Raw genomic sequence first — 19,097 nt, 5'->3', positions numbered from 1 at the left:
GGAGCAGAGAGTAAAAAAACTATATTCAATGTGAACTAGATATTCACCGTATTCATAATGGGGATGTGAGTGTGAGTGCACTATATATTGTGAAATGTGTTTGTATGTGTGTATCAGCGAGGGGCCCATTTTAAAATCTTGTCTCTGGGCCCCCTCCAACCTTGCTACGCCCCTGCATTGTGCCACAAGTAAAATGGAAAACACTCATGACATCAGCAGTTTCCCCATGATTGGGCAAGAAGGGGCATGTTAACCAGGCCATGTCAAATACCCTTGGATATTTCTGTCATGCCTTAGGAGGGGCACCACAGCATACAGGTCTTCAAGATAGCCCCAAACCCTTTAGTTGTATTCTCAGCAGCAAATGAGTATTATCTACATTGACCCTCCTTGGTGGCGTTAGAAAATTATATGCCAGGCCCACAGAAGAGCCCTGACATTCGCCTGGATAGATGTGTTGCCCTCTGTGGTATTAGAGGGTAGGTTTAGGAGGGCCCCTTATTTGGAGAGATTGTGTCCTTGTCGGAATGGCGATGTTGAAACAGTCAGTCATGCTCTTTTTATCATGATTTGCATCTTAGATTCATTGCTCCTCTTGTTTTTAGATACCCAAACTCCTGATGAGTTTTATATACACTTCTGTGTGTGTGTGTGTGTGTGTGTGTGTGTGTACCGCACAGCTCCAGCATGCCCTGTGTGAGTGCGCAGGGCATGCTGGATAGACCCCCGATCCGGGAGGCTGCTTTTCAGCCTCCAGGTTGGGGGTCTCCTCGTGAGTAGCCGCAGCATGGAGCCGTGGCACAGCAACCCACGATTAAAAAAACTGGGTTTGCGGATCACTCGCTCCACAAACCCGGTTTAAGGGGAGGGGTGGTTTGGTGGGTTGACCGCCTGGAGGCTACCGGGCTCGCCTGCGAGCCTGGTGGTTCTCACGGTCAGGTGAAATCATGCTAGGCTCCCCTAGCCCGATTTTGCCCGATTGTGGGAATAGCCTCGATGTCTCACATCTGATGGTCAAATTCTGTATGGCTATGATTAAGATCCGCACATGGTGTGTTAGAGATGGTTAATACAGGTGCTTACCTCTGAAGTGTGTGTGTGTGTGTGTGTGTGTGTGTGTGTGTGTGTACAAACACACATATTTGTATGAATATTCACTTTTACAGACCCTTATATCCAGATCTGAACTGTATATAGATCTATGATTGTAATAAAGTGAATCTGAATCTATATGCCAGGCATCTGTATGAAAAATTAATTGATTGGCTCAAACACGAGAACAAACTTTCAGAGGAGCAAGTGAGTTTCAGAATGAGGCTACTATAAATCCGCTCTACAAGGGCTCGTGCTCCATAAAAATTCTTATTGACTGGCAGCCATTCTCCAAGGTTTCACATAGGTTTTCCCAGCTCTGCCTGGAGGTGCCAAGGATTGTACCTGGGACCTTCTGTCTACTACCTGTTCCCCTCTGGATCCTTGGCACAGGGCCTTTTTGGTTGTGGCCTCTTGGCTTTGGGATGCACTCCCTGAAGAGCTTCGCCATGCCCCTTCCCTCAGTGGTTGGTTTTTTTAAAAAAATGAAAGCACAACCTTTTAAAGAGGCTTTTTAATGTTTCATCTGTGTTTATATCTGATAGGTTATTTGGTTTTTATGGTTCTCAGTTTTTTGCTTTTAATTTGAAACTTTTTTTAAAAAAATGCAATTTTAAATTTGGTTATAGCCTTTTTAAAAAACTTGTTTAACTTAAATCTGGTTAACTTTATTATTCTTATTCTACTTTGTATCTTTTTATTAATGGTGTGAACCACCCTGAGCAGGAGTGTACTGGAGGGGTGGGCTATCAATATTTCAAATAAATAAATACATAAATTATTACATTTCAATGGACCTTACCCCTTACTTTCTACATCAGGAGTGGGCAAACTTGTCCCTTCAGCTGTTATTGAACTACAACTCTCAACAAACCCCAGTTGGAGTTCAACAACAGCTGAAAGGCCAAGTTTGCCCACCTCTGTTCTATAGGCAGATCAATCTTTATTTCTTTTTAACGCGTGCATCTTCCTTTGTCATCTCTAGTTTGGCCTGATCTCTGAAACCTGGGTACCATATATTAATCTCCAAGACTCCCAGTTCTATCTCAGATCTTAAGCTTCTAACCGGAACTCATCTCATAATGATTTGTTACAGAAAGTGAGCAGTCTGCTTAAGCACCAACTGGAAATAGAAGGCCAGGATTATAAAGTGATGACTCAGTATCTCTCCAATGATTTTGCTAACATGTCATTCCAAGATGTTTGCCGGTAAGTAGACTTCCTGAATCTGAATTTGTTCTCATGTATTTCCTTTCTGGAGTGCTTACTGAACCCCTCTTAGGCAGATGAGTTGGCCTAGCTTTTCAGCATCTGATCCATACCTGTTAGTCCACTATCACTCCATGCCATACATAAGGTGAGCAGTGCTGCTGTGTAGGGATGTGCCCAGAACCGTTCTGCAGGCAGCAGGGGTGTTCCCTTAAGGGCGGATGTTCCCTTAAGGGCAGTGTTCCCTTAAGAAGGGGGTAAATACTTACCCCTCCAGCCATATTTCCCCCACTAGCGCTCCATTGGATCAAAGTCCCTCGGTGCAGCAGCATACCTCCCTGCTGCCCCGTTGTCCTCATTGGCAGGAAGTGGCCGGAAGTATTGGGCGGACATGTGCATGTCGCATGCGCATGGATGCCTGTCTGCCATGCACGTGTGTGCGCATGATGGGTGCACGCGTGCCTGGTCCTTCTGGCCACTTCCGGCTGATGAGGGCAACAGTGTGGCAGGGAGGTACACTGCCGCCCCAAGGGGCTTTGATCCAACAGAGCGCTGGCAGGGGAAATGTGGTGGGAGGGGTAAGTGCACCCTCCCCCGCCCTTAAGGGAACATGCCCTCCACCTCTGAAAGCCGAAATGGCCCCGGGGGCCAAAATGTTTTGGAAGCCTCTATAATGGTCTCCAAAATGTTTCAGGCTCAAGCCTACTGCTGTGGTGGTGGTATCCCTAGATTGCATCTGGGCTTTATTTAGGAGTTCTCAATCTTGTGGTACTCCAGATGTTGCTGAACTACAATTCCCATCACCCCTTGCTACAATTTATAGTGGATGATGGGAGTTTCAGTTCAGCAACATGTGGGGGAGCACAGGTTGTGGACCCCTGATCTATAATAAAAAGCTGCTTGGGTCTCACTGACTGACTGACTGACATGAAACTCCCAGACTAAACCACAAAAAATAAAAGCATGCTGTTTTTGCAGGTAGGTTCCAGACCTCACCCTGATTACCAAGAAATAAATAAATATGTACGACTACAAATATTTATATACCACTCTTCAACCAAAGTTCTCAAAGCGGTTTGCATAGAAAAATAAATAGAAGATAAATAAGATGGATCCCTGTCCCCAAAGGGCTCACAATCTAAAAAGAAACATAAGGCAGATACAAGCAACAGCCACTGGAGGGATGCTGTGCTGGAGTTGGATTGGGCCAGTTGTTCTCCCCCTGCTAACTGAGCAAAGAGATGCTTTAAAAATTGGCAATTGTCTTCTATTTAGCAGGGCAAACTGGTAAACTACAAGCCCTTTACTATATATACTGTATATCTATAAATATAAAGCTATTTGGGCCTCACACACTCACTCACTGGCCATAGCTATACATAATGTGATACCAGAGATCACCGGTAAGATAAAGTGTGCTGTCAAGTCGATTTGGGCCCTGTGGTTTTCTTTTGGTAGAATACAGGAGGGGTTTATCATTGCCTCCTCCCGCACAGTAGGAGTTCATGCCTATCAGCATCTTCCTATATTGCTGCTGCCTGATATAGTACCAGCGGACTTTCGAACCGGCAACCTTCTGCTTGTTAGTCAAGCCTTTTCCCACTGTGCCACTTAAGGTGACAGCGGAGGTTGCTGGACCCCACAGTCATCTCATCGCAGATCTTTGTCCAACCGTGGTCTGGCCACCTCCATTTTCAGGGCAGGGGAGCCCCTCCTTCTTACTGGTCTGCTGAGGCTGCATCCCAGCAAGCTCTGTAGTGCTTGTGTCACAGACTGCAGGCAAGGCGTCAGCACATCACTAGAGCAGCTGCCATTGGCCATGAACTTAAAGGGGGCATGCCGAGCACAATCAGTTCTTTTCAAAATGGTCTGCCCACCCTCGACAGGGAAAGGACATTAAAACCTCTTTAAATGCCATGCCAGTGCCTCTTCTTACAGCTATTGTACCACCGCCCTCCTTAAAGCCCTGAAACAAAAGTTTATCGCACAAGCACAATTAATGGGGGGGTTGTCCAGAGGGGGAACTATTTCCCTCTTACTCAGGAAAGGAAAGGGGACATTGTGACTTCCTAGAAGGGGATATGTATATGAGGGAGGGTAAAGGATCCTGGCATCTGGCCTGTTCTGACCAAGATGCTCTTTCAAGGGTTCACTCTGGTCATGACCCAGGCCATGCAGAGGCCCATTGTGCATGCGTGATGGCCTCCAAAATGCTCACCGCTAAGAGGAAAGGCCCGGAATGGGCCAAAGAACACCTGAATCGGGCAATTTTTGGCATCAGGAATGCCAGCGAGGGAAGGGGGAACCTCCATGGACCTCCCTGTGGCCTCAGAGAATCCCTGCAGAGGGAGTAAATACTTTAAAAAAATTAAAGGCAAAATGACTCAACTGTCCTCCCTGAATATAACTGAACTGGGGGGTGGTTTTGATGGGGGGCAAAACCAAAGTGGCCTGGTCCAGTTCGGGTCTGGTTCGAACTCAAACCATACTGGGCCAGACAGTTTTCTGCACACCCCTAGTAGGTTCTAGACCTTGGCCACACTACCACAAATATCTAAAACCCCAGAAAAAATCATTAATGTCCTGGAAATGCAGAAAAGCTCTCCCACTGAAAAGCATGGGGAATGATATCTCATAGACAGAGAAAAGGTCTACAGTCACACTGAGGAAAGAGATCCATATGCCTACAAATGGCAAGCCCTTTTACTATTATTAAATAAATTTATTTCCCACCTTTCTTCCATTCTGATACTTAAGGCAGTGGACATGGAATTCTCAAACATTCTCCGAATTGTTTGGCCCCATACACAGGACTCAGACTTACTTTCTTATCAGCTGCAGGAGTGTTGCATCATGTGCCTTCCAGAGGCGTAACTATAGGGGGGGCAGGGGGGCACATGCCCCGGGCGCCATCTTTTCTGGTCACGTGGGGGGCGCTGCCATGACCAATTTTTAAAAAAAAATTTTTAAATTTTTTGTTAATACAAATGTTTCCTGCTCAGTGCAGCAGTGCTGCAGCAGTCAAGGGAGCACGTCGGTGCCCCCTTCCCCACGAGCGGTCCCTTCCGCGCCGCCTGCGCCCCCCACCATTGCTTTGCTGGTGCCTGGCGGCCAGTCAGTGGCCTGGCTTGGCGGCGGCGGGCGCTTGTGAGGAAAAACCTAAGTATAATGTAGTATGTTGGGGGTGGGTGGGCGCCATTTCAGTGCTTGCCCCGGGCGCCGTTTTCCCTAGTTACGCCTCTGGTGCCTTCACACCACACCTTGAGACCAAAAACTTGGAGGCTGTTCTCACAACCAGCCTAACCAGCCACAACCTGCCTAGGCTGCCCCAAGCAGGGTTAGGCTGGTCGTAAGAAGCAGCAGGATCCTAACAGATCCCCCTGCTTCCCGCCCACCTAGCCCCCTTAATGAACCCATTTTTTAGCCAAGGTCTCACACCCTTACCCTGGCTACTGGATATCATAAGCAGCCCCACGGAGTCACAGAGACAGGCACATAAAGCACCCGTCTGATGGGGGGATTCCCAATGCAATGCACGTGCCGCACATTGCATTGAGGGATGCCCGGAAACTGTAAAGACAAGTTATGATCCCGGATCCCTCCACCCTGCTCCGTGATTCACTGAGCTGCATGGAGCAGGGCTTCCTGTGTGGGCACTTGGGAGGCATGCTGAGGATGGACAGTTTGGCCGCCTGCGAGGAAGGTAGGTTAAGAGCAGCCTTTCCCCTGTGCCCTCTCGGCCTGCATGGGACAATCGTGTGAATCTTTCCCCTTCCTTATTTATGTCTAGGTTCGAACATTTTTAACCTGAGCTAAATTCTTTTTGTAGGTTGTGCTTTGTGAAGTTGAATCTCATGCTGGTTGCTATTGAGATTAGATCTGGCATGCATGCAAACAGGTGATGAACTACTCTGCTGAACATTTCCGTTTATTAGGATTAACTAAGGTGTAGCGACCCATTCCCCTTTGGGTCCTTTCGTTGTCTCGAACAACCTGAATGAAACCTGAGCTGAGTTGTAGAGACAGATTCATGACAGTGATCACCTGTGCTAAATGATTATGAAGATGTTTTTACATGGGACCTTCCTTGGCTCAACTAAAGCACAAAACAGGAAGTGTGGAGGCAAGGATACCAAATGTTGGGCAGTCAGACTGCTACTGCTTCTGTATATGGTCTCTCCCCCTATTATCAGATCAAGCTGACTTATACCAAGTCAAATCGATGGTCCATTGAGTATTCCAACTGGCAACAGCTCTCCATCATTTCAGACAAGAGTTTTTCCAGGCCTTGTTACCTGAGATCTTTTAACTCAAGGTTTTGGGGCCTTCTGGATGCAAAGAAATTTTGTGGCTAAACTGCTGAAAATAAGTGACACTTTGGTCCACAAGCATGAAATCTGGCAGAAATGTCATCAGATATGTATGGTTTTAGAAGGTAAATGTGGGCACCCCCCAAATAAAACACAGTGACTAAAAATTACAATATCACAATATTAAATCACAATATTAAATGTTAAAGACAGTCAGAATCATTCTAACTAGAGCATCTGCACACTAGTTCTCCCTGTCTCTCCCCCCGCCCGCTGATCCAGTTCCTTGCACCACCTTCCCCCTGCCCCTGTCACCCCCTGCCATGTGGAATGGCAGCAGAGGCAGCGAAACCTCCTTCCTGCCCCCCCACCAGCCAATTTGACCCCCTGCCCCGCGTCCCCCCACATTAAGCTGCTCCATGGTGATGAAGAAGATGGGCAATGAAGGGGCACCGGTGGCAGAGAGGGCAGCGAAAGCTCCTTAGCTAATCCAAGAAATGACAAGCACTGAAGGCTTCTGGGAAAAGGTAAAACTCTGGCACAAATCCCAGTTGTACACTAATATGCAGTGGAGGACCAGTGGGTGTGGGAGACGGGAGAGGGCCATTCCCATAACTAGCCCGATCTAAACCAGGGCCAGATTAAGCTAGTGCAAGTCCTGTAGCATATGCAATAAAGGGGCTCCAAATTTTTTTAAATGCACATAAATATTAAAACATAAATTACTTACTTGCATAGTAAAGTAATTCAATTTTTTCATTTGCTATATTTTGGAGTGTGGGAGACCAAGCCACAAACTCACACGTACTACAACAGTGAACGTTCATATACCGTTTTTCAATCAAAATTCTCAAAGTGGTTTACATAGAAGAATAAAGAGTAGATAGATGATTCTCTGTCTCCAAAGCGCTCACGCTCTAAAAAGAAAAATGTGGTATGCACCAGCAACAGCCACTGGACAGATGCTGTGCTGGGCCTTCTCTTAAGAGGCACATTTAGGAGGAAAGGGATATTTATTGGAAGCCGGACGTGCGGGGCCCTTGAAAACGCGGGGCCCATAGCAAATGCTACATTTGCTACTACATTAATCCGCTTTAGATCCAAACTCAAGAGACTCTGGGCCCAACATGAAACAAAGATGCAGAGGGACCTTTTTGAGCATGGGGAGTTTGCATGTTTAGTGTCTGTAGAACCCAGAGGAGAGAGTTGTAGCATACAATGCCAAGGCAGTGGAGTAGAACTTGGAATTTTAATGGTTTAATGAAAAAGATTTTATTTACAGAAAGGCAAGTGCAGACTGCTTTCTATGTTCTTGCTGCTGGCTGTTTGTTAGCCCCACCTCCACTCCTGGACTGGACTAAAAATAACTAGAGCACTATTCAAAAGCTGGCCTGGGTCACGGAGTGGATTAACCAAAAACATCAGTGTTCTGACTTGAATGCTGCAACCAATGCCATACAATTGAGCCTTGCTAGAAGAATCAGTCTCTCCCACTTCAGGTTTATACATGTGTGTTAGATACCTCATGGACAGCTGACCTTGTGATAGCAAGCATGAGGGTGTGCCCTGGTTGCATATGAAAGGGAGACTAGAAGTGTGAGTACTATAAGATCTTCCCCTTAAGGGATGGAGCTGCTCTGGGAAGAGCATCAAGGTTCCAAGTTCCCTCCCTGGCAGCATCACCAAGACAGGGCTGAGAGAGTTTTCTGCCTGTAACCTTGGAGAAGCCACTGCCAGTCTGTGTAGACAATACTGAGCTTGATAGACCTATGGTCTGACTTAGTATATGGCAGCTTCCTATGTTCCTATAGGAAGGGAGCTGGTCTTGTGGTAGCAAGCATAACCTGTCCCCTTAGCTAAGCAGGGTCTACCCTAGTTGCATTTGAATGGGAGACTAGAAGTGTGAGCACTGTAAGATATTCCCTTCAGGGGATGGAGCCGCTCTAGGAAGAGCAGAAGGTTTCAAGTTCTCTCCCTGGTGAAATCTCCAGATAGGGCTGAGAGATTCCTGCCTGCAACCTTGGAGAAGCTGCTGCCAGTCTGTGTAGACAATCCTGAGCTAGATGGACCAATGGTCTGACTCGGTATATGGCAGCTTCCTATGTAAAGGTAAAGTTTGCCATTGAGTTGGTGTTGAATCCTGGAGACCACAAAGCCCTGTGGTTGTCTTTGGTAGAATACAGGAGGGGTTTACCATTGCCATCTCTCGCACAGTATGAGATGATGCCTTTGAGCATCTTCCTATATCACTGCTGCCCGATATAGGTGTTTCCCATAGTCTGGGAAACTTACCAGCGGGGATTGAAACTGGCAACTTCTGGCTTGCTAGTCAAGTCATTCCCCACTGTACCATGTACCTAGATTTAAAACAAATGGGTTGTGAGTGATAGGGTTAAAGCAGTAAACGTAGTGGGGATTAAAATTACATTTATTGTTTCTTTCAAACTTTTTGGACATAGCATCCTGATCAATCCATCTGAAGCAATCAAAATCCATCATGACACACTGGGATTTTTCATTGCCAAATCTCCAGAAGAAGCCAGAAGGTAACTTCCTTGTATTTGGGATTTGATGTTTGAATGACATTCTGAGTTGATGTTTAAGGTACATTTCAGTCCTTGAACTGTCATACATCTCTTTGCCGTTGCCTCTCCCCTTGAAGGAAACACACCTCCCATGCACACATAATGACGTGCACGCATCAGCTGAACACATGGACATATGGATATACTTCCACACACTTCCTGGCATGCACACAAATGTTCACACACAGCCTTCCGTCAGTAACTTCCTGGAGCTATTTTCACGATCAGCAAAAATTGGGCTAGGAAAGCCTAGCCCGATTTTTGCTGACCGTGTAAACCATCGGGCTTGCAGGCAAGCCTGGTGTCTTACAAGTGGCCAGCTCGCTTTTGTATCCCTCCCCAAAGCCCAGGTTTGCAGAGCAAGTGCTCCGCAAACCCAGGCTTTCTGATCGTGAGTAGCTGCAGTGTGGCTCCGCACCACAACTACTCATGAGTAGACCCCGGGGGGAGGCAAAAAGCCGCCTCCCAGCTCCGGGGGTCTCCCCAGTATTCCCTGCGCTCTCATGCAGGGCATACTGGAACTTCCGGGGATCGCGCAGCCCTCGAGCTCCCCAGCCTCTGCCGGCTCTGTCATAGAGCTGGCAATTGTGTGGGCTGTCAATCTGGCCACCCAGGGCTCTCTCCCTGCGCGCCCTGCTAAACCAGGACTCACTGATCGTGAGCCCCAGCTCCCTGTGTTAAGGCTAGGAATTGAAAAACCGACATAATGTTAACTCATGCAGCATCCAGCTGAAGAATAGCAGTATTGCCAGGAATGGAGTTCTCAGGTCCTAGACTGATCTTGCCCAACCAGGATCTTTCTAGGACAGGCTTTACTTGAGCCAACTAAAGGCTTTCTTCCTGGGCTCAGTTTCACGACTCCTAGATCCTGCCATGGTGTGCTTTCTGATCCTATTTCCTGTTTGGCTTGACCTCTGGTTGTGGTGAGGGATGTGCACGGAGCAGGCCAGGCCAGTTTGAATCTGAATTGAACTAGATTCCAACTCACCTGGCCCCTTTTTGGTCTTGGTCTTGGCTGAACCAGGTCCAGTCTGCTTTGGGCATCGAACCAGGCTGAGGTAGTTCGCAGGCCAGCTCAGTGGCTATACTTGTAAAGGGGAATCTGGTGACTAACCTTTTAACCAGGATCACCTTAAGACTATTCCCACGATCACTAGAGAGCAGGCTGAGGGACCTCAGCCCACTTTCTAGGGATCATGGGAACCACCAGGCTTGCAGGCGAGCCTGCCTAATTCCCCCTCCTCTTAAATGAGGTTAACGGAGCAAGCATTCCATTAACCTCATTTTTTTTGCTTATGTGTCACTGCGGTGCATGACAACACATGACAACACACAAGCAGCCTCCCAGGCTTGGGCGTCTCTCCAGAATGCCCCGCGTGCTCATGTGGGGCATCCTGGAACTTCTGGGGCCTCATGGCCCCCAATCCCCACAGCCCCTGCCGGGTCTGTGTCGGAGCCAGCAGCCGTGCTGCCCAGCTATGAGTGGCTGTTTGTCTAAGGGGACAGGGGGCTAAACCCTATCCCCCCACAGATCCCTGTCAGGCACTTCGCAGGTGTCATGTGAAGCACTTCCTTGAATTTGAGAATGCAGCCATTAAATGACCCACCACCACCGTTGCCTCTGAATTCATTTCGGTGTTGTTCTTTGGAGTGAAGACTTTGGGATAAATCATAAAAGGCTGGATGTGTACTTGTGTGTTGCTGCTTCCATTGGAAGTAGCCCTATGGAAATGCCTGTGTGCCACTTTAAGGAGTTTTGGAACAGCCCACCTCCACAACAGGGCTGCCCTTTACCTATACAACAGCCTCAGAGGGTTACAAATGCCAAGGTTTCGCTGTGCAGAATTGCGGCCACCGCTTTGATCAATTATGCCCTTGTGGACATTGTTATCATAGGATTTATGATATCTTTAGCCTACTTTCCTTAAGGAAAGTTAGCTTATGAGATCACCCAGTTCTGTGTTTGTGTGCGCGCACTCATGCATGTGGTGCGCATGCGTCCCTATTAACGTCACAATGCCTGAACTGATTTGGATCAAATTTAATACAGTTGGACCAAATTTAGTACTACATGTAGGGAAACCTCAGCGGTGTAGTTTGTGGTGATGTCATCCACCCCAATTCAAGCTGATGGATGCATGAACATGTAGGCACAAGTGAGCTAATTTGTGAACCGACTAACCGATTTGAACCAAATTGGGCACCATTGAAGTGACACATGGGGAAACCTCAACAGCATAGTTTGTGATGATATCATCCACCCCAATTCAAGATGTCAGGCATGTTAACCTTTGAGGTGCAGGTGGGCTAACTTTTGAAGATGGCAATTATTGATTCAGATCATAGTGAAAGGAAAGTAGGCAGATGAATTCTTGCCAGAGCTTCTTGTAGTATTATTATGTACACCACCCTGTAAAACTATGTTGAAAATTTGTTTATTTATAAAATTTTTAGAAAAATGCAATATCTTGGCCTTTTTCCTACTGTTTCAATTTAATCCATCCCCCCCCTTCTGCTTTTGTTGTCCAGGGCTCATTATTATTGTATACGTTGCCACAGTGACCTCTCTAATCCAGAGAACATTGGAAAATGTCGTTGTAGAAGGAAACGTATGAGAAATGCATACTCATATCAAGCTTCTCGTAATCTTGTTCTACATCAGAATTACATGGGTACGTGCAGAGATGGGTCGCATAACTGCCCTTCTTGGAAATCTACCCAGTGTTCATTACTGAGGGACAGCTTTGGAGCTGTAAAATTATCCGTCATTTTTGGCTAGAAATATTTAGAAATATTCAGTTACTACTTCCTATTTCATATGAATTCACACTTGGAATTCTCCTGCTAGGAATTATGTCAGATGTCAATATATCCCCACATACTCAATAATGGATTTGGGAGTGGATTATTCTAGCACCTGGAGAAAAGGGGATTTTGACTGAAAGTAGGCATGAAAGTCTATATTTAGCTATTTGGGCTTAATAAGGACCTCTTTGCAACTTAAAGCACCTATGTGGTTGTAATAAAGGCTGATGCTGGTGCTTAGGCTTGAACAGTTATATTTCATCGCTAAGATTGCGCTCTCTCTCTCTCTCTTCCTCCCTCCTTCCCTTCCTTTCGAGGGTGGGAATGAATCGATGGGTGTGTATGTTCTGTCATATTGATATGTGATATATCACCTTGTTGACCTGTCTCCGCCAATTCCTGGGGAGCAACAGCAAAGAAGATCTGTTCCCTTCATGCCTCAGTTGTGGCCTTCACACAGGCATCTGGTTGGCCATCATGTTTATCAGTGGTAAACAAGATGCTGGGCTAGATGGATTTTTGGTTGATCTAACAGCTGATCTAACATAGGAACATAGGAATCTGCCAAATACTGAGTCAGACCATAGGTCCATCTAGCTCAGTATTGTCTGCACAGACTGACAGTGGCTTCTCCAAGGTTGCAGGCAAGAGTCTCTCTCAGCCCTATCTGGAGATGCCAGAGAGGGAACGTGGAACCTTCTGCTCTTCCCAGAGCAGTGGCTCCATCCCCTGAGGGGAATGTCTTATAGTGCTCACAATTCTAGTCGCCCATTCATATGCAACCAGGGTAGACCCTGCTTAGCTAAGGGAACAAGTCATGCTATCCACCAGACCAGCTCTCCTCTTCTTCTGATGGTGCCTTGTATGCAGTAGTGCCCAGCAAATAGTGCACCTTTAAGCATTAATTAGTAGATGCTTGCCTCTGCCCCAGCCGCACCTGCAAACTGCTCTGAGCAGCAGTGCACACCCAGCACCCCCTGCTGCAGGGGATCAGCTCCACCACTCACATGGCTGCCGGAGGGGTGTCAGCTCCGTGGAAGTCAGGTGGGGGGCGGAGCCGATCCCCCACCACTGGGAGTGCTGGGTGGCATGACGCTGCCTCTCACCACCACCACCACCACCCCCAGTGACACCAGCACCAGCTGCTATTGCTTATATGGCCAAGAATTCCCCATCCCCTTCCAATGCCCCACAGAAACAGCTCACAGTTAGGGAAGCACATTTTGGGGCACCACTGTCTAGACCAGACCTGCTCAACCTAGCCCCCCCAGCTGTTTTTTGACTATAACTCCCATAATCCCCAGCCACGGTGGCCAATAGCCAGGGATTATGGGAGTTGTAGCCCAACATCTGCAGGAGGTTGAAGTTGAGCAGCCCTGGTCTAGACTGACATCCTGACTAAAGAAGAACTTGCACTAGTGTAAGAAGATGACAGAGTGGCACCCAAACCAGGGGTTCACCCCTTCAAAACAAATCCATTTATTTATTTATTCATTTATTCATTCACTCACTCACTCACTCACTCACTCATTTAGTGAATTGCTAGACCATCCAAAACTTAGGTCTCTGGGCAGCTCACAAGAAAAACACAATCAAAACAAAATGTAAACAGTAAAATCAAATTAAAACTTAAAACTGTAAATCTAATTAAAAGCCTGGGTGAGCAAATGTGTCTGAATTGGCTTTTTAAAAGTTGTCAGAGATGGGGAGGTTCTCATTTCAACAGCGAATGCATTCCAAAGCCCCAGAGCAGCAACAGAGAGGGCCTATCCCTGAGTCGCTACCAGACAAGCTGGTGACAACTGTAGACGAATCTCTCCAGATGATCTTAATGAGCGTTGGGAAGCATAGCGAAGAAGACATTCCCTTGCATACCCACGGCCTAAGCTGTATAGGGCTTTATAGGTTATAACCAGCACCTTGTATTTTGCCCGGAAATTTATCAACAGCCAGTGTGGCTCTTTCAATATAGGGGTAATATGGTCTCACCAAGATGACCCAGAGACCCACCTGGCTGCAGCATTCTGTACCGTGTTTCCAGGCTATGTATAAAGGCAGATGAGACGAGATGAGCCCCACATAGACGAGATGCCTTGCAGTTGTGCAAGGGCAGGCATTCTTGTGGTAGTCTGAAATGCAAGCTCTGGATGCCGTGCAAGTAGCAAGCATAACAGCTTTGCACTGCAGTGATATCCTTCGACGAGTGCTTTGTTAGTCAGTGTGCCCCATGCTCATTATCAGCTCAGAGGAAGGATCAGACCTTAGTGGAAGAGCATCTGCTTTTTCTGCAGAAGCTCCTGGGATCTACCCTTGGCATCTCCAGGTTGGGAAATGCCCATCTGAAATCCTGGAGAGCTGCCACCACTCGGTGTAAACCCGTGGGTCCCAACCAGGGTTCCTCCAGATGTTGCTGAACTACAACTCCCAGCATCCCCGGCTGCAATTTATTATGTTGGGTGATGCTGGGAGTTGTAGCTCGGCAACATCTGGAGGAAACTTGGTTGGGAACTACTGGTATAGACAATAGCATGAATCATCCCCTTTGCTAAGCAGGGTCTACCCTGGTTTGCATTTGAATGGGAGACTACATGCGAGCGCTGTAAGATATTCCCCTCAGGGGATGGGGCCACTCTGGGAAGAGCACCTGCATGCTTGCAGGCAGAAGGTTCCAGATCCCCTCCCTGGCACCCCCACGATAGGGCTGAGAGAGACTCCATGGAGAAGCCACCTCCTGTCTGTGTAGACAGTCCTGAGCTCGATGGACCAATGGTCTGCCTCAGAATAAGGCAGCTTCTTATGTTCCTATGGTCTGATAGGCAGCATCCTATTTATCATATGGTGATTTTCATCTTCCAGGCTGCCTGCAGTTATCAGTAAGGCCACTTTTACTGCATGGAGAACTGTCTGTCCCCTAGCAATACTAGCTATGTTCCTTTGGTTTGCCCGGGTTTGCATTTGAATAGGAGACTACATGTGTGAGCACTGGATGATATTCCCCTTAGGGCGGGTCTGTCAAATTCCTGGCCCACAAGCCAGATCCAGCCCATAGGGCTCCATTGTCACTCCCCGAGCATGGGTAAGGAAGCCAATCATTGGCCTGGAAAAACTGTCACTGCTACAGACAAGCTGCGACCAATAACCCCCTTTTAGCTGCCATTGCACACCCCGCCCTTCCTCCCAGCCTTCCTACACACCAATGTTCTGCTTCCTATTTCCCTATGTTCCCTTCAAGAATTATTATTATTTTAAAAATATCATTCCTTGCGTCTGAACAGCAGATGGCAGGCAAGCCCCACCACTGAGTTAGCAGGGTTGTGTAAATTGCACAAGGCTGGAATAAAAGGAACATAGACATCTAAATAGAGCTTGAAATCCCACACCTGTGTGGTTGTTCAGACATTACAGGTAAGTGTTGTGATTTGTCTGTAGTAGCCACATATTATGTAGGTAGCAATTTCTGATTCAGTTTCAATGTAGCACAACCCAGGGTGGAGTTGTGATTAAATACTGTTCAGCTGAGGTTAATATGTGGACACTACAAGCCAATGATTAGAAACCACAAGATGAATCCCATGTATGTTAGATTACCAAGTTCCATGTATTATATAGGCCAGGGATTCTCAACGTTGGGTCCCCAGATGTTATTGGACTTCAACTCCCATAATCCTCAGGCCCAGTGGCCTTTGGCTGGGGATTATGGGAGTTGAAGTCCGATAACATTGGGGACCCAACATTGAGAATCCCTAATATAGGCTGCATGGAGAGACATTGCCATAAAACACTGGTAGAGATCATACTCTGCATCTGTGGAGCTTAGTCACCTGAAAATATTAGCCATTAGATTCTCTTTTATCAAAGGGAAAAGGGTGGGGGGAATAGTGGATTTATTATTTATTATTATTTATTTATTCATTACATTTATAAACCGCCCCATCCAAAGGCTCTGGGTGGTGGATGTAGTTAATGCCAATAATGTGGTGCCCATACACAATGAACTTAATAATTATAACAAAGGTTCCCACTTGGGGTCACCAGAACATGTTGGACTATTTAATTTATTTATTTATTTGAAACATTTAATATACCGCCCACTCCGAAGACTCTGGGCGGTGTACAAAAACATGCAAAACAAGACAGCATTAAAATTACATTCTAAATAAAACTAGAGTAACTAACGGGGGTGTGGCGGCTCAGGGTGGTTTACGCAGAGAAATAATAAATAAATAAGATGGATCCCTGCCCCCAAAGGGCTCACAATCTAAAAAGAAACATAAGATAGACACCAGCAACAGTCACTGGAGGTCCTGTGGTGGGGGTGGATAGGGCCAGTAACTCTCCCCCCGCTAAATAAAGAGAATCACCACGTTAAAAGGTGCCTCTTTGCCAAGTTAGCAGGGGTTCAGATGGAACCATGGGTCCAGTTGACCCATGGTTCCACACCCCCTCCCCGTGCTCTCCCCTCTGTATTCAGACCTACTGCAGTCTCGCTGACCTGTAGTCAGTGAGACTGCAGAGAGGTGGGGGAGCTGGCTGAGTGGGCTTCCTTCTTTCCTGAAGGACAGTCCGCACAGCCAATAGGAGCCAGCGCAAGGGAAGAGCTTCAGCCTTCAGCTCCAGCTGGAGGCAAAGGCAAACCACAATCTCAGATTGGATGTAATGAAGGTGCTGCCAAAATGCAGCCATCAGTGTCATAACTCACTGTGAACATGAACCATACTTTTCTATGCGCTTATCTGATTGTATGGCCAATATGTCTTTGACTGGCCCTTGGTGTGATCCCAGATGGTTGACATACAATTGAGACAAGGAAGAAAACAAAGGCTCTCTATGCTATCTTAATTCCAGAAAATATCAAGGAATCTAAGTGGACTACAGATCGGGGCCCAGGAAAGTCACGGTCCCTTGGGATTCTCCCTCTTTCAAATATCCCTGACCCTAGCAAGTAAGTTATTGAGAGCTTTGTGTATCATGCAAATGTTCCTGATCTGATTTCCTGGGGAATTTTTGGGTGACAGAGAAGGATGAGCTTGTTTCCTTTTGAATTATGATTTAAAAGCCTTCTGGCTTCTTCCTTTTTTTCCTTTCATGCCAAAAGCCCTGGATTTGGCTGGAAGAGGATATGGCTAATGGTGGAGAAGAAACTGGAAATGTAGACATTCCAGAGAAAATAGCCTGTCTGACACTCACTCTCTCTCTCTCTCTCTCTCTCTCTCTCTCACACACACACACACACACACACACACACACACACACACACACACACACATGAGTTCATTGTATAACTGAACACGAGTTCATCCATAAAGTTCATTGAGTGGCCTGCTGCCAGTAACTCTCTCAGCCTAACAGGCTTGTTGAGGAGATGACAGTGTTCATATGTGAGATAAAGAAAGATGAAATAAATCCAGTGTGGCTGAAGGCATTTCATAGAGTGGGAAAGAAAATGCTCTCTGCACATCCCCAGAAGGATGGTTCTCTCTATTGTAGATGAATGTGCTCCAAGACAGCATCAGATTCTGCTGCTAAGCTTATACTTCCTGGGAATGAACTGGACAAGGCAGCAATGAAAAATCACAATTCCTTATTAATCTTGTGCAAAACATACAAGTATCATACAAGCACCTGCTTGCAATAAATTAGGTCAGCAGTAAATAGACAGTAGCCAAGTATATATACCCTTATACATCCATACAGGTATGCACGTAATGTGATGCATAATGTGATTACACAGTGATATGTAAAGGAACATAGGAAGCTGCCTTATACTGAATCAGACCATTGGTCTATCCAGTATTGTCTACACAGACTGGCATCAGCTTCTCCAAGGTTGCAGGCAGGAATCTCTCTCAGCCCTATCTTGGAGATGCTGCCAGGGAACTTGGAACCTCCTGCATGCAAGTATGCAGGTGCTCTTCCCAGAATGGTCCCACCCCACAAGAGCTCTTCCCAGAGCAGCCTGATCCCTTAAGGGGAATCTGTTACAGTGCTCACACCTTTAGTCTCCCATTCAAATGCAAACCAGGGCAGACCCTGCTTAGGAAAAAGGGACTATTTATGTTTGCTACCACAAGACCAGCTCTCCTCAAATAGAATCCCAAACAGAATCTAAATCCTCAAATAAAATACCTTATTTAATCCAACATATTGTTGTTGTTGTTGTTGTTGTTGTTTACACAGACAGGTTTTATTGACTGGTTTGTTTTATCCAGACATTGAGTCCTTCCCAAGGACATGAGATGGCTGGATTTTATGATCAGTGTTGTTGCTGTTATGATTATAGATATGGTTGCAGAATATTGGCTGTTCTCAGTAAAGTTGCTTTTTGTAATTGGCTGACGGTGATTTCTCTGGCCCCTATGGTGTTGAGGTGCTCTTCAAGTTGTTTTGGAATGGCACCTAGGGCACCAATTACCACTGGGATTATTTTGGTCTTTTTCTGCCACAGCCTTTCAATTTCAATTTTTAGATCTTTGTATTTTGTGATTTTTTCTATTTCTTCTATTCTGCTATCCCCTGGTATTGCTATGTCAGTTATTTTTACTTGTTTTTCTTTCTTCTCACCTACAGTGATATCTGGTGTATTGTGTGGCAGATGTTTGTCTGTTTGTAGTTGGAAGTCCCACAATATTTTTACATCTTCATATTCTACAACTTTTTCAATTTTATGGTCCCACCAATTTTTGGCTATAGGTAGCTTGTATTTTTTGCAGATGTTCCAGTGTATCATCCCTGCTACCTTGTCATGCCTTTGTTTGTAGTCAGTCTGTGCGATCTTTTTACAACAGCTGATTAGGTGGTCCACTGTTTCGTCTGCTTCTTTGCAAAGGCGTCATTTGCTGTTTGTTGTTGATTTTTCAACTTTTGCTCTTATTGCATTTGTTCTTAGTGCCTGTTCTTGTGCGCCAGTATTAAACCCTCTGTTTCTTTCTTCAAGTTGCCATTCTTAAGCCATTGCCAGGTCTTGGTGATGGCTGATTTTCCACTTATATTGTGCAAATATTGACCATGCAGGGGCTTATTTTTCCATTTTTCTTCTCGGTTCTTGACTTGTTCTTTCTTGTAGGCCTGCTTTGTTTCATTGATATTGAATAGTTTC

General features: G+C 46.2%; 1 protein-coding gene across 5 annotated transcripts in view; it reads left to right on the top strand.

The window, feature by feature from the left end:
• The window catches only part of KCNU1 (potassium calcium-activated channel subfamily U member 1), a 122,950-nt gene that overhangs the window by 37,270 nt on the left and 66,583 nt on the right, over window positions 1-19,097 (top strand). For all 5 annotated transcript variants that reach the window (XM_053269096.1, XM_053269094.1, XM_053269093.1 and 2 more), the window contains exons 15-19: window positions 2,189-2,301; window positions 6,131-6,199; window positions 9,071-9,157; window positions 11,726-11,868; window positions 16,847-16,943. In XM_053269096.1, the coding sequence (XP_053125071.1) occupies window positions 2,189-2,301; window positions 6,131-6,199; window positions 9,071-9,157; window positions 11,726-11,868; window positions 16,847-16,943 (509 nt within the window). The remainder of the gene's footprint in view (window positions 1-2,188; window positions 2,302-6,130; window positions 6,200-9,070; window positions 9,158-11,725; window positions 11,869-16,846; window positions 16,944-19,097) is intronic.

The sequence above is a fragment of the Hemicordylus capensis genome, chromosome 8, assembly GCF_027244095.1.
Source record: "Hemicordylus capensis ecotype Gifberg chromosome 8, rHemCap1.1.pri, whole genome shotgun sequence".
NCBI classification, from domain to species: Eukaryota; Metazoa; Chordata; class Lepidosauria; order Squamata; family Cordylidae; genus Hemicordylus; species Hemicordylus capensis.
The sequence above is the reverse complement of the archived record's forward strand: the minus strand, read 5'-3'. Positions and strand labels throughout refer to the sequence as shown.